We start from the raw sequence: 13349 nt of genomic DNA on the forward strand, positions 1-13349 counted from the left end.
CATTTTTGTTCATGGTTGGGCACAGGGGTTTCGAGTTAAGCTCAAAGGTTTGTGGTGGTAAAATCTCCAGAAATCAAACCAAATTTTAGCGATTTACACTCTTGGTAGTTCAATTGCTTCAATTCAATTTATTTAAAAGCTAAATAAAAAGATTTGTAACGTAAATAGTATTTATTAATATCTGATAGATTTCTCAACAAGAAAGGAAGCGAACTTCGGCAAGCCGAAGTTTATATACCCTCGCCTACATTTTGATTTCTATGCCTATATTACTAAAAACAATGAAACTGTGTCGCCTTTGCGTTGCATTTTGCCCTCGTTCTATGGCATCTATATGATATTGTTGTCCGATTTTAACTTAATTAAAACTGTAAGTCCATAATATTTAAATATTACCAAATCGCAAAGAACAAAAAAAAAATGTTTTTGAATTGTTTTTTCCGATTGTTCCCATGGGAGTTATATGTTATAGTCGGCCGATCCGGCTCGTTCCGACTTATATATTACCTGCAATAGAAAGACAACTTTTGGGAAAGTTTCAAGCAGATAGCCTGAAAACTGAAAGACTAGTTTGCGCAGAAACGGACGGACGGACAGACGGACATGGCTAGATCGACTCTTCTGGTGATGCTGATCAAGAATATATATACTTTATAGGGTCGGAAATGTTTCCTTCACTCTGCAAGGGTATAAAACTGCAGGCCAATCTGTAAAAGGAATTTATAAAAATCTATTTCTGTATTTCTTAAAATGGTTATTAAAATACTTTTCATATTTTAAGACTATTTTTTTTAATTTATTATGGCCGCTCCAAGCCATGCAAAAAAACCCAATAAAATAAACAAAATTGCTCGTAAATTTGAAATAATTAAATGCGAATGCTTTTTGTAGTTGCATCAACTCAATCCTGTGTGAAGGCTCCACATCAACTTTTTTAAGTTCCTCCACTAAAACTATTTTCAGTATTTTTCTGGTTTGATGTACATATTTACCCTCGCACGGTCACACGGCGCACATGGTGTGCGGTAACAATTTTTTTTTTGCTTTGCCGGTAAAAAATGTAAATTTAGCCATGATTCGAACGATTTCTATCCGATGGCTACTGCAACGTGCCGGGGGTAACCCACATTCCGCCTGGCTGGTGGCCAGATCCAGGGATTGCTCAGCCCGTTGCCTGAGCACCACGAATCGGGTCAAGGGCGAAGCCGCCAAAACGGAGGAGCCCCTGGTTAAAGTGGAGGAATCTTCGCAGGCTGAGCTTCTACGAGAATTCGGCCGTATGCCGGTGCAGCGCATCCGGAACTTCAGCATCATTGCGCATGTGGATCATGGCAAAAGCACATTGGCTGACAGGATTCTGGAGCTCACGGGAGCTATTGCCCGAAATGCTGGGCAGCACCAGGTGCTGGATAGCCTTCAAGTAGAGCGGGAGCGCGGAATCACGGTCAAGGCCCAGACCGCTTCAATATTCCATCGTCACAAGGGGCAGCTGTATCTTCTCAACCTTATAGACACACCCGGTCACGTGGATTTCTCCAATGAGGTCGGTTTCAGACCACAAATCTGTCTTCTCGCGCTAATTCTATATGCCAATTCCTCAGGTCTCCCGCTCGCTGGCTGCTTGTGATGGCGTGGTGCTCCTAGTCGACGCGTGTCATGGTGTCCAGGCCCAGACCGTGGCCAATTACCACTTGGCCAAGCAGCGTCAGCTGGCCGTAGTCCCTGTGCTCAACAAGATCGACATCAAGCACGCTAATCCAGATCAAGTTTGCCAGGATATGAAACTGCTCTTTGGCATAGATCCCAACGAGGTGCTGCGCGTGTCCGCCAAATTGGGCACTGGTGTATCCGAGGTTCTCGAACGTGTTATAGAAACCATACCGCCGCCACAAGTTCAGAGGGAAAGCGATTTTCGGGCCCTAATCTTCGACAGCTGGTTCGACAAGTACCGTGGAGCTCTAAACCTTATTTATGTTCTGAATGGCAAGCTAGAGCAGAACCAGGATATACAGTCGCTGGCCACCAAGAAGGTGTATCCCGTGAAGAGCATCTCTGTGTTGAGACCAGCAGAGTGTCCAGTCCCGGATTTATCCGCTGGTCAAGTGGGTTTGATTGCCTGCAATATGCGAAACAGCAAGGAATCCATTGTGGGCGATACTATACACCTGAAAAACCAAGCGGCGAGCGCTGCAGGAAGTTATCGTCCTCAACAGCCGCTTGTTTTTGCTGGAGTTTTTCCTGCAGATCAGTCTAAACATGTGGCCCTGCGTAGTGCCATCGATAAGATGGTACTCAATGACTCGGCGGTCACCGTAAAAGTGGACTCCAGTCCTGCTTTAGGTCAGGGATGGCGTTTGGGCTTCCTGGGTCTTCTGCACATGGAGGTCTTTTGTCAGCGTCTGGAGCAAGAGCATGGCGCCGAACCCATAATCACAGCGCCTTCGGTCACATATCGTTTGGTGTTGAGCAATCCAAAGATGATCCGGCAGCAGGGTCGCGATACTATGGACATATCCAATGCAGCCCTCTTTCCGGAACCGCATAGCATTAAGGAATACTATGAACCCTTGGTTTTGGGTACGATAATTACGCCCACAGACTATGTGGGTCAGATTATCGGGCTGTGTGTGGAGCGAAGGGGATTGCAGCAGAGCTCAGTGAACATAGACGAAACGCGTGTGCTGATGAAATACGTCCTGCCGCTGAGTGAGATCATCCTTGACTTCCATGATCGCCTTAAGTCGATGAGTTCGGGCTACGCTAGTTTTAGCTACGAAGATCACGGATATCATCTGTCGCATCTGGTGCGATTGGATATCCATCTGAACGGCAAGCCCGTGGAGGAGTTGTGCCGCATTGTCCATGTATCCAAGGCCACAGGTGTGGCCCGGCAGATGGTTCTCAAGTTGCGCGAGCTCATACCGAAGCAGATGGTGCAGATCGCCATCCAGGCGTGTGTGGGCAGCAAAGTGCTTGCACGGGAGACCATCAAAGCGTATCGTAAAGATGTCACGGCCAAGCTTTATGGAGGAGATGTCACCCGGCGGATGAAGTTGCTCAAGCAGCAGGCCGAGGGCAAGAAGAAGATGCGCATGTTCGCCAACATCCGCGTGCCGCACGAGACCTTCATCAATGTGCTCAAGCGGTAGGAATAATCCCGGCCAGAATATCCCATCCCGAAGCTGTTTGTGACCAATTTAGGTGAGTGATTGTTGTAATTTCAATAAGTATTATCTATAATCGAAATCTCAAATAACTTAAATTTTGTTGAGACACAGTAAAATAGTAAAATGGCTTATAAAAATAACGTATGTATGTAATTTCATAAATCCCTTTAACATTTTAAAAAAGCAAATTCTATTCAGTTTAGTTTTAAAGAGTTGGGAATAATATATAGAAGAATTTAAGGCAGAATCTTATCCATTATTTATAACCTATATTAAAAACTGATTTACTCAAAGTTAATTCATCTGAATCATCTTCATCTAAAAAATTGTGGCCAGTTTTTTAGCACGGTATTCATGATTCGACTACGCCAATGAGAACATTTTAGATAGAAATGTTTTTGTTTAGTCCTGTATGTGTAAATAATTTGCGTCACAAAATTTGTTATCAGAAATGTTGTATGTTTAAAATGCAATCCTCACGACTTTCTTACCTCGTAAAGAGAATTTCTTGTTTGGTATAAAACTTTAACGAAAATCATATTTTGTATTGCTTTCGTTAAAATGAATCAATCTACAAATATTTCAAAATTTGTATTGCTCATTTAAATGTAAATGTTTGCTAATAACCTATTTGTACTTTTAGTGCATCGGCTAAAAAAATATCTTGGGAGGGTCGCTTATCGTTTTACCCTCTCCCATTGTTCTCCCCAGTTTCCTCGGTTTGTGCGATATGTCTTATCATTGTTTGGCTCTTGACTGAAAATAGAATCATTCCGTCTTTTAATTATGTGGTCGCAGAATTGGGCGTGGACCTACAACGCCCCATTTTCAAAGTTCATTAACATCAGAACTGAACTAAATCTATCACATAACTAAGCCGGTAGACGGAAGATTTAATTTTTAAAAATGTTGTAAATACCACAAAAAAAGTTATTTCAAATATTTTTAGATGTCAGATATTTTTAAAAAAAATATTTTATATTTAAGGAATAAAAAGAAAGCTAAATGTTTAATTAAAAAAATTATAAATTCTCAATTGCGGGTTTACCTTTCATTCTTTAAGAAACTTTATTATCAGCAAAAAACAAGAAGGGAAGCAAACTTCGACAAGCCGAAGTTTATATACCCTTGCAATTATTACAAAACGACTACATTTCGATTCCTATGCCTTTATTACTAAAAACAATGAAGCTATGTCGATTTTGCGATGCATTTTGCCTTTGTTTCTTTGACAGCTATATGATATTGTTGTCCGATTTTGACAGTATTAAATAATTATAGAATATAGTAAATAAATACTATATCTTAAGGGAATATTTTAATAAACAGCAAATTAAAAAAAATTGTTAATTTTTTTTTTTTTAATTTTTTGAGTTTCTTATGGAAGCTATATGATATATGTAGATGTCAGATTTTAATTTAATTAAATATTATCAAATCCCAAAGAACAAAAAAAATTAAAAACAAAAAAGTTATATTAAAAAAAAATTTTTTTCCGATTGTTCCTATGGGAGGTATATGATATAGTCGCCCGATCCGGCTCATTCCGACTTATATACTACCTGCAACAGAAATACAACTTTAGGAAAAGTTTGAAGCTGATAGCTTTAAAACTGAGGGACTAGTTTGCGTAGAAACGGACGGACGGACGGACAGACGGACATAGCTAGATCGACTATCCTGGTGATGCTGATCAAGAATATATATACATATACTTTATAGGGTCGCAAATGTCTCCTTCACTCCGCTGCAATCTTTTGACTGAAATTATAATACCCTCTGCAAGGGTACACAAAAAGTGTATAGAAGATTCGATTTTATAAACTTTGTTTAAGGGTTTCTTTACTTCACTTAATGTTGGCCTTGACAGTGTTGTTGTTGTTAGTGGGCCGAGCGAAGAAGGAAGGCCACAAGGAAGAAGAAGAAGCAGAATCAGGCAGACAAAAAAATCGAATTTCCCTGACCCTGAAAACTGGCACCAAGCAACACATGCAATCGTACACAAAGCCGATATATACAAGGAGAGAGAGAGCTAGATATAGTGCATAACGGTAACCCGCCTCCCCAAAAACATACGTAAATACAGTTAGCATCCTGAAGAGTGAACTATCTGTTTTATCCTTCAGGTTATTTTAGGAATTGTCTTGTTTACAGTAAAGATTAAAATAATTGCAGCAGTTGACGTTAAAATAAAAATAAATCTAAAATAAAAAAATAATATACATATGTACATAATTTTTTAAAAATGAAAATATGGAATAAAAGCTCAATAACCAAATATCTGTCAAACATTTATATAAACACTTGTATTTTTGAGAGGAATTAAGGCTTTTTTTTGGTACTAACCAGGAGTTGGGGATTTTACAGAAAGACAGGTGTCATTTAATGCTTTATAAATATTGTTATGAAAAGCTATTTTAATGCAGAGGTATCAGGATAATATTAACTTACGGGGTTAACTATTGGCTCACTATACCCAAAGTGCACTGTGTATTAAAGACTGTGTGTGTGTTGTGTGAGATAGCCAGTTTGTTGGCTCGCTTGTGTCGCTCTCCCAACCAAAAAGAGAGGAGAGTGAACCGAAGTGAACCTCCAAACCTAAACCGTTGGGAGGTGGGTGGTAAATTGCAGGGGGTGGCGGTGGGTGGGTTGTTGTTCTGCCGTTCATCTCGCTGCTCATGTGTGTGAGTGACCTTGAAAAACAATAACATTGTTGTTGCCCCCTGGCTTGGGCAAAAATGCAAATTGCAAACAAACCGAATCGGCAACCGTTCGAGCAAAACTGTTAAATGTGGTTATGCAATAAAAAAAGCACGGCAATCGGTTTGGGGGGTGGATGTACTTATATACATATATAGTGTATAGTATCCTCATACACACATACACTAATATTGCAATTTGTCGATCAACTTGTTGCAAAAAAGAGGTGAAAAAGAGGGACTAATTTACGCAAGTGGAGTTATAAGTCTACATTTTATTTTAATTAAAATCTTTGTTAAACTGCAACTATTGAAAGTACATACATAATTAACCACATTGCTTTTTTCATTAGAATTGCTATTTAAATTGTTGTTTGGTCTATTATCTTGCTTCCAAGTTGTATACAAATTTTTTAAATGTTTCTCTAAACATTTTAAATTTGACTTTTATTATATTTTTCACAATCATCTTAATACAATTTAAATTATTCTGTGCATAGTTTTTTAAATATTCTCTTAGTTTTTAATTTTTGTAAATCCCCCTTTCAAAAGTAAAGTGCACTCCGTGAGATTCTCCCAGTAACAACAAAAACAAATGAAAAACAGCTGAGCGAGCGCGGAAAGTGCACAGGAGACAACTGCCCTCTCTCCCATTCAGCAAATGGCTACTTTGTTATTGTTTTTGGAGACAGACGTGTGAATGTGAATGTTAATATGGATGCGTTGCGGATGTGGGGAGCTCACACACACTTGCAAATACAGAGAGGCGCCTGCAGAAAGAAAAAGTAAAATAAAAAACATTTCGCTGTAGCAGTGTTGTTGCTGCGCGCAATAAAGCGTCAGCAGCGACGCGACGCACTGTGGGCCAAAATGGTATTCGTTTTCAAACATAAATCAAAATGTATTTTGAATATAAAGAAAGTAACATATATATTTTATAACTGATTGTTGCAAAATTTTCATAATCGATGGTACACTGTTTCGATCATTTCATAAATAATTCTTAAAACTTTACTAGAACCCAAGGCCGGGTTTCTTTATTGTTTTTTTTTTTTAGAATTTTTCATTAAATAAAGTGTATAAAAGGTTAAAGCAAGATTACATTAAAAACCTTTTTTTATGCATACATATTTAGATTTCATTTACAAAAATGTTAAATATTTTGAAACAAAAATATGTCTTGGTTAAACCCATAGTGCGAAACGACGTCTCCACATCGTCGGCTTTGCTGCCGACGTCGCTGCTTCTGGCCACAGCACAAAAACACAAAAACAGAAAACACAGTCAGTTTTCATTCTCATTTGACATCATCAACATTGAAATTTAATTAAACGAGAGCAGAGTCTTCGATTCGGGGCAATAATTTCATTCAAGTAAATCGCGATTTAATCAAAGCTTTATTTATGCTAAGGCAATAAAATGCAGTTTTCATTTAAGATTTTTGTTTTGTGCAAAAAAATTTTAAAAATAAGCGACGCGCACAAAATAACAAACGTCATTAGCTGTTCTTTGTTTGTGTGTTTGGGGTCTATAAGCGGGCGAACTTTGTGTGCTTGTGTGTGAATGTTGTTTTATTTTTTTTGCCCATTGACTTATTAAATTGAAATAAAATGATTGCATTTCGAAGGCAGTTGAAAATCTAACCTAGAAAACTAGAACTAAACGTTTGAAGGTTATGAACCGACCCACTGCCTCCCCTTTCACCCACCGCCCCTTTTTAAAACTTGGCCTTGACCGTGTGCATCTGTGTGTGTGAGAGCGAAAGAGATAGAGTGAGACGACCAACGGTAACCAACAGCTGACAGCTGCACTTTACCTTTTGAGCCAAGTGGCAACGCTGGCACTGCGATCCTCTTCCCCTCTCTTTCCTTTGCTTAGAAAAAAATCACAATAACAGCAAAGGCAAGCCAGTGCGTTGCTCGCTCAAACAAATAAGAAGAAAACAAAAGCAACAACAATGGGCTTAATCAAGTTCAAAGCGAACTGTGCGAAAAAGAGAGAAGGCAACGCACTCGCACTCTTTTCTAGCACTCTCCCTCTCGCACACACACACACTAGCTTACGCTCAGCTGTACACGTAGCCTGTTTTCGTTTTTTGTTTTTCTTTTTTCCATTTCTTTATTTGTGTGTTTTGTTTGTCACATAATTGTGCAATAGCAGTACGAATTAAACATTTTATTATCAATATTGAAGACAAAAATTTATTTAACAAAGTACGTACTAAAAAAGGGTTTAATCAATAACAAAGAATGAGTGCTTTCTCTTAATAATATTATTGTAATATAAGTTATGGTTTTTACCCATAATTGGCCTTATCTAAAAGTGACAAAAGCGTATGAATTTGAATATAAATTCAGCTGTGTTTTAATATCGAATTGAAATGATGCAAAATATCGTGTAGAATATTTCACATATCAAATTGATGAAATGATGTGTAAAATCCAAGTGATAATAAAAATAAATTTTTTTCCTGTGTAGTTCTTATTGTTAACGTTAGCAGTGTTGTAAAATATTGTAAATAAAAAAGGAAGATAACTTTTTTGATTAATTTATCCTTTGTTGTCATTGTTATTTTGTTTATTTATTTTGGAAATATCTGTTATCCCTATAAATTCACAGTCCGTTTTGTAGGTGTATGCGTATTTCGCTTTTATTTCATAATAATAAAATAAAGCTTTGTGTGCGTCAAGTTTTTATTTTTCTATAAGGAACTTTTGAATTGGAAAGAAAGAGATGGAGGGAGGGAAAGGCGTCACAACAAGCACACACACACGCACAGCTGATCTCTCTCTATCTCTGTCTCTGGAAATTTGTAAACAACTCAATATCTCAAAAAACAGAGCTGCCAATTGGTTTTTTTTCCAGCCACATTGGCATCGCCGTTCTCTTGCATTTGTGAAATTCACCCACTAAAAAGTACGCACAACTTTTTTTTTACTTTCAGCGTAATATGTTCGAAGATCGGGACTAGAAAATTAGGTGAAAAACGAAAGCAACGAACATGATCAACGGCTTGAGCGTTGGCGGTGTTCAACAGGTGACGCCAGCAGGTGCTGCAATTAAATTGCACTTTGCCTACAACAACAACACTAGCAACAGCAGCAACAACAACAACAACATCTACAGTGGCCTTAAAACAACAGAGCAAAAAATGAGCAACAACAACAACACGGGCGAAGTGCTGAAAATAATTGAGAAAATCCGGGAAACAAGTGGAGCAACAGGTGGCAACCAAGGATCAGTCAGCTTTATGGGACTTTCTACCGCAGCAGGAGCTTATTCAGGGTCAGAAATTCCAAAGGCAGTTGGTTTAATTCAAGGATCAGATGGTTCCAGAAAATCTGCAACTTTAAGAGGGCTTTCCACCGACTTTGGATCAGGAACAGCGAGGGCACCTGGTATTAACCAAGAATCGGGCGATTCTATAACTCCCAGAGGTTTTTCTACAAGATCAGGAGCAGGAACCCCAAGCGCCATTAGCATTGGCCCAAGAAGTGTCCTTTACGAAGAACTTGCTACCAAAACAGCAAATGGTATTTCTGAAGCTGTGAGAAAATTTTACAATATAACCGAAACATCAATGGTTGTTGGCAAACTTTCGTTAGCTTCAGCTCCAGGAACTGGAACTGGAGGAGTTGTTATAGGCTCTGGGGCTACAAGGGTTATTTCAAAAGCTCCAAATGGTGTTGCTGTGGTACAGGGAGTTCCCCAAATAGGAACAAGCAGTCTCCGCTGGCTGCCCATGCCTGTGACCAAAGAACAGCCGTCAAATGTAGGAGGAGCTGAAACTAAACCTTTAGGCAGAGCAACTGAAAATGTTGGTTCACTTGGAGAAGCTGCCAAAAGTGCCTTAGTTAACCCTCAGCCGCAGCGCACCGAGGACCAAGAAAATGCCTTTCGACGCATCGAGGATGTGCACAACTATGCCAAGCTGCAGGACTACAGCAGCGACACCGACGAAGAGGAAGACGAAGAAGAGGAAGAGCTTGACGAAGAGGAGGAAGATGAGGAGGAAATCCAGGTGCAGTTGCCGGTGCAGCAGGAGATCACACGCATTCGTCGCGAAGCTGCCGAAGAGCATGTGGACGTGGATGTGGTTACTGTGCCGCAGCAAGAACAGGATAAGGATCGCCATAAAATACAGCAGCAGCAACAGGATCAGCCAGCGGATAACATCCGACCGGAGCACCATGCCCGCCGTCCCATGAATGCATTCCTTATCTTCTGCAAGCGCCACCGCGGTATTGTCAAGGAGCGCTACAAGACCCTGGAGAACCGGTGTGTCTCTATTGCTTCAGAGTATTGGGGTTCCAGGAAACTTACTTTTGATGTTTCTCTATTTTAGTGCCATTACCAAGATACTGGGCGACTGGTGGGCCGCACTCGACGAGCAGGAGAAGCACTGTTTCACGGATCTGGCGCAGCAGGTGGGAATATAAAAGTTTACCTGTACTAAAGTCCTAGATTTGCTTTATACACATGTATTTCTTAAGCTCGATAGAGTTTTCCTAAAGAATTTATTTCTTTTTGCAGAACAAAGACGCCTTTTTCAATGCCAATCCCAACTTCAAGTGGTACAAATTGCCGGCCCCGCCGCTGCGCACGCTGGCCACCCGTCCCAGCAATACGGCTGCTGGTTTGTTCATCCCCAGCGAAGATCAGCCACAACAGCAGGTGCCAACGCCACTGCAACTACAATGGGCAGAGCGTGGCGAGATGCCGAGGGCTCTGCTGCGCCGCAACTACTTTAAGCTGGCGGACGAAACGCAGATGGGCCATTTGAGCTCGCTACTGCAAGTCCAAGTACAGGAAAAGGACTTCGCCCTGCAGCAGGCGCTCAGCGAGACCAGCCAGTTTCTATCCGCCCACATGCCAGGAGGCAATCCGAATGGTAATGGCAGTAAGCGCTCCCTGGCGGACAGCAACTCTAGCAACTCCAGCGAGGAGGAGGCGGCCAACGGTGGCTCACCCAGCAAGAAGGCGAAATCATCGCGCTCCTGCAAGGGCAAGATCTACCAGGAGCTGGTCAACTCCGGCCAACTGGCGGCTATAGCTAAAAAGAGCAAGGCTCGGTCTCCCCCGTCGGGAAATATGGGTGGAAACTTTGTGGACATCCCCTTGGATGCGGGACCCAATACGCCGCCCGTGTCCCCACCAGAACGCCACGACAGCAGTCCCGATTCCATGCAAAAGCATCTGAGGACCGTTTCCGAGTCCAGCAGCAGTGGTTTTTTTGATCTTGAGGAGAAGATCAAGGAGCTGCCGGCCCTCAGTTTGGATGCTTACCTGCAGCGCAAGCGCAGCACCAAAAAGAAGAAGAAGTTTAGCGGCAGCAAGAAACAGAGGAATTCGAACAGCACCAGTAGCGGATCAATGGCACCAAATGCAGGAGCAGTAGCTGCTACGGACAAAGGATCAGCAACTGCAGCCAGCGAGCACTTGGTAAGGATCAAGCAGCAGCAGCAGCAACTACAGGCCGTAGGCAGCCAGCGACGCAAGGCGCGCAAGGAGAGCATCACGCGACGCGATGTCAGCGCAATCGAGCAGGAGGTGGCCTCCATTCTGCCGCTGACCATCAACGGCAGCTATTACTTCAATCAGAGTGGTGCACCCAAGGCGATGAATGCAGCTCCCACCTCATCGTCGGCCTCGCCGCCGCTATCTTCGAACTCCTCGTCGTCGTCCTCGTCGCTCTCCTCACAGGCGGCCTTCGACGTGACCTCCTCTACCTCAGATCTACTCATTCTGGCCGAAGTGGCCGCCAACCGCACTGAGCTGAGCAAGTCCAACTAGCGCCAGCAGCACCACTACCATGACCACTGGCTGTCCAGCATAACCACCAAATAGTTAGCCCAAATTTAAACCGTAAACTGCAAGATTTTCGTAACGTGATAAGGATATATTAACCATATCTTCTTCTATTTCTGTAGAAATATGCAAAAATATTCTACTTTTTCAACCAAAAAAATGGCATAATTGATAATGGAAAATTCATGCCCCAAAAGTTAATCATATCAACTTTTACAGCATGGAAGAAGTCATTCGAAAACTGTAAACTATGTATTATATAAGTTTTAACATGTTTTTTCGGGTTAATGTCTCAGAAATATTTGAAATATTTCGTTTCTTAACCTCTTTAAATTGTATTATATCATTTTTTTAAAGAAGCATTTTTTTAAAGAATCATGAAAAATGAATATTAACTTGAAAATGTAATTGAAAATTGAAAATCAATTTTTAAACTTTATGACAGTCTTGCAGTTCAGTTAAGCTCCCTTCTTCGATACTTACAATGCTTTAAGCTATTTGCTGGTGGTGCCACATGGAGATGGAGAAACAGACATTCGTTGATCTACAATTTAGTCAATAATATTATGTAAAAAACAAAAAAGCGAGCCAGCAGAAAGGAATATGAGAAGAGAGTCGCGACGGTAGCGAATTATGTATTTTTTGTTATGATGGCGGCAGGAGAAATTCCGCGTCAGTTTCACACGCATATATATCTATATATTTTGTATTTAGATAACTTGTTCTGTTTTTTTCTTGTTAAGTTTCTCCTTTTATCGGGCCGCGTTCGCTTAAGCAGCAAGAGTAGAAAAGCAGCAAAAACAACAGCCGAACGCTCATTAAATGTTAATTATTATTATTTCTAATATGTAGTCGTAATTTATTGCTATATTTGTCAAAACGCAAACAATTTGCAAACAAAAATATATTCATTTTAAAGTGGAAACATGGTTTTCTTTTCAATACGTGGCTCAATGTTGAATCGTCAATATTGGATTTAATATAAAGATGAGAAGGCACTAAATAGCAAGGACAATTTAATTCAATTTTAAAATTTCGCAAAAACCTAAAACTTAAAACATGCAAAATATTTTTTGCAAATTATATAAATCGCAGTTGCTGTAATTGTGTCATAATGTCTTGCTAAAAATTTAATTTAAAGACTTCAAAGTAAATACAACTATTTCAAATAGATATTTCCACTTAAAGAAAACAAAAGTTTTTAAATTTAATTTATAACAATCGATGTGCTTTATATTAGGAATCTGGCCATAAATTTAAATTTTCGAGCGGTTCAAATGTTATCGACAAGTTTCTTATCAGCTTTGCACCAAAAGCAACCCTGTTTGCCTTGCCAGTGCTGCCAGATGTCCGTAAAACTTGTCTTTTAGCCGGCTGAAAAAAGCCAGTAGGCGGGCGGCGGCAAGAGAGAAAGAGTGGGTGAGAGAGGGGCAGAGCATAAGGGTCCGCTGATAAGATAAGAAAGATTCCGTGGCCAACCGCCAGGGGCGTAGATAAGTGGATCGCTTTTAATTGGGCGATATAAGGACAAGATGGCGATTCATTTTAGATTCGAATGCTTTTTCCGCTCACGTGCAGCCAAACAGCTGCTAAGGGTGGTGCGCCACGCCCCCTCTCTATTTTCCGTTCTCTCCTCTAGCATTTCTCCCCCTCCCCGTTTCTTCATACAGCCGAA

The 13349-nt window shown here is 40.6% G+C and overlaps 1 protein-coding gene across 4 annotated transcripts; it reads left to right on the forward strand.

Moving 5' to 3' along the window:
* The first annotated feature begins 1001 nt into the window (after positions 1–1001).
* Positions 1002–12599, forward strand: LOC108049766. Of its 4 annotated transcripts, none has more exons than XM_017131074.2 (4): positions 3089–3201; positions 8811–10144; positions 10212–10293; positions 10400–12599. In XM_017131074.2, the coding sequence occupies exons 2-4, from the start codon at positions 8868–8870 to the stop codon at positions 11657–11659; spliced, it is 2619 nt and encodes an 872-aa protein (XP_016986563.2). In that variant the 5' UTR covers positions 3089–3201; positions 8811–8867; the 3' UTR covers positions 11660–12599. The 4 variants fall into 4 exon arrangements, 3 of the variants coding, with proteins under 3 accessions (XP_016986563.2, XP_016986562.2, XP_016986564.2); XM_017131073.2 differs by lacking the exon at positions 3089–3201 and adding an exon at positions 7133–7239; XM_017131075.2 differs by lacking the exon at positions 3089–3201 and adding an exon at positions 7830–8079.
* The last annotated feature ends 750 nt before the right edge of the window (positions 12600–13349 follow it).

Source organism: Drosophila rhopaloa, unplaced genomic scaffold, assembly GCF_018152115.1.
Source record: "Drosophila rhopaloa isolate 14029-0021.01 unplaced genomic scaffold, ASM1815211v1 contig_3, whole genome shotgun sequence".
In the NCBI taxonomy this organism is placed as follows: domain Eukaryota; kingdom Metazoa; phylum Arthropoda; class Insecta; order Diptera; family Drosophilidae; genus Drosophila; species Drosophila rhopaloa.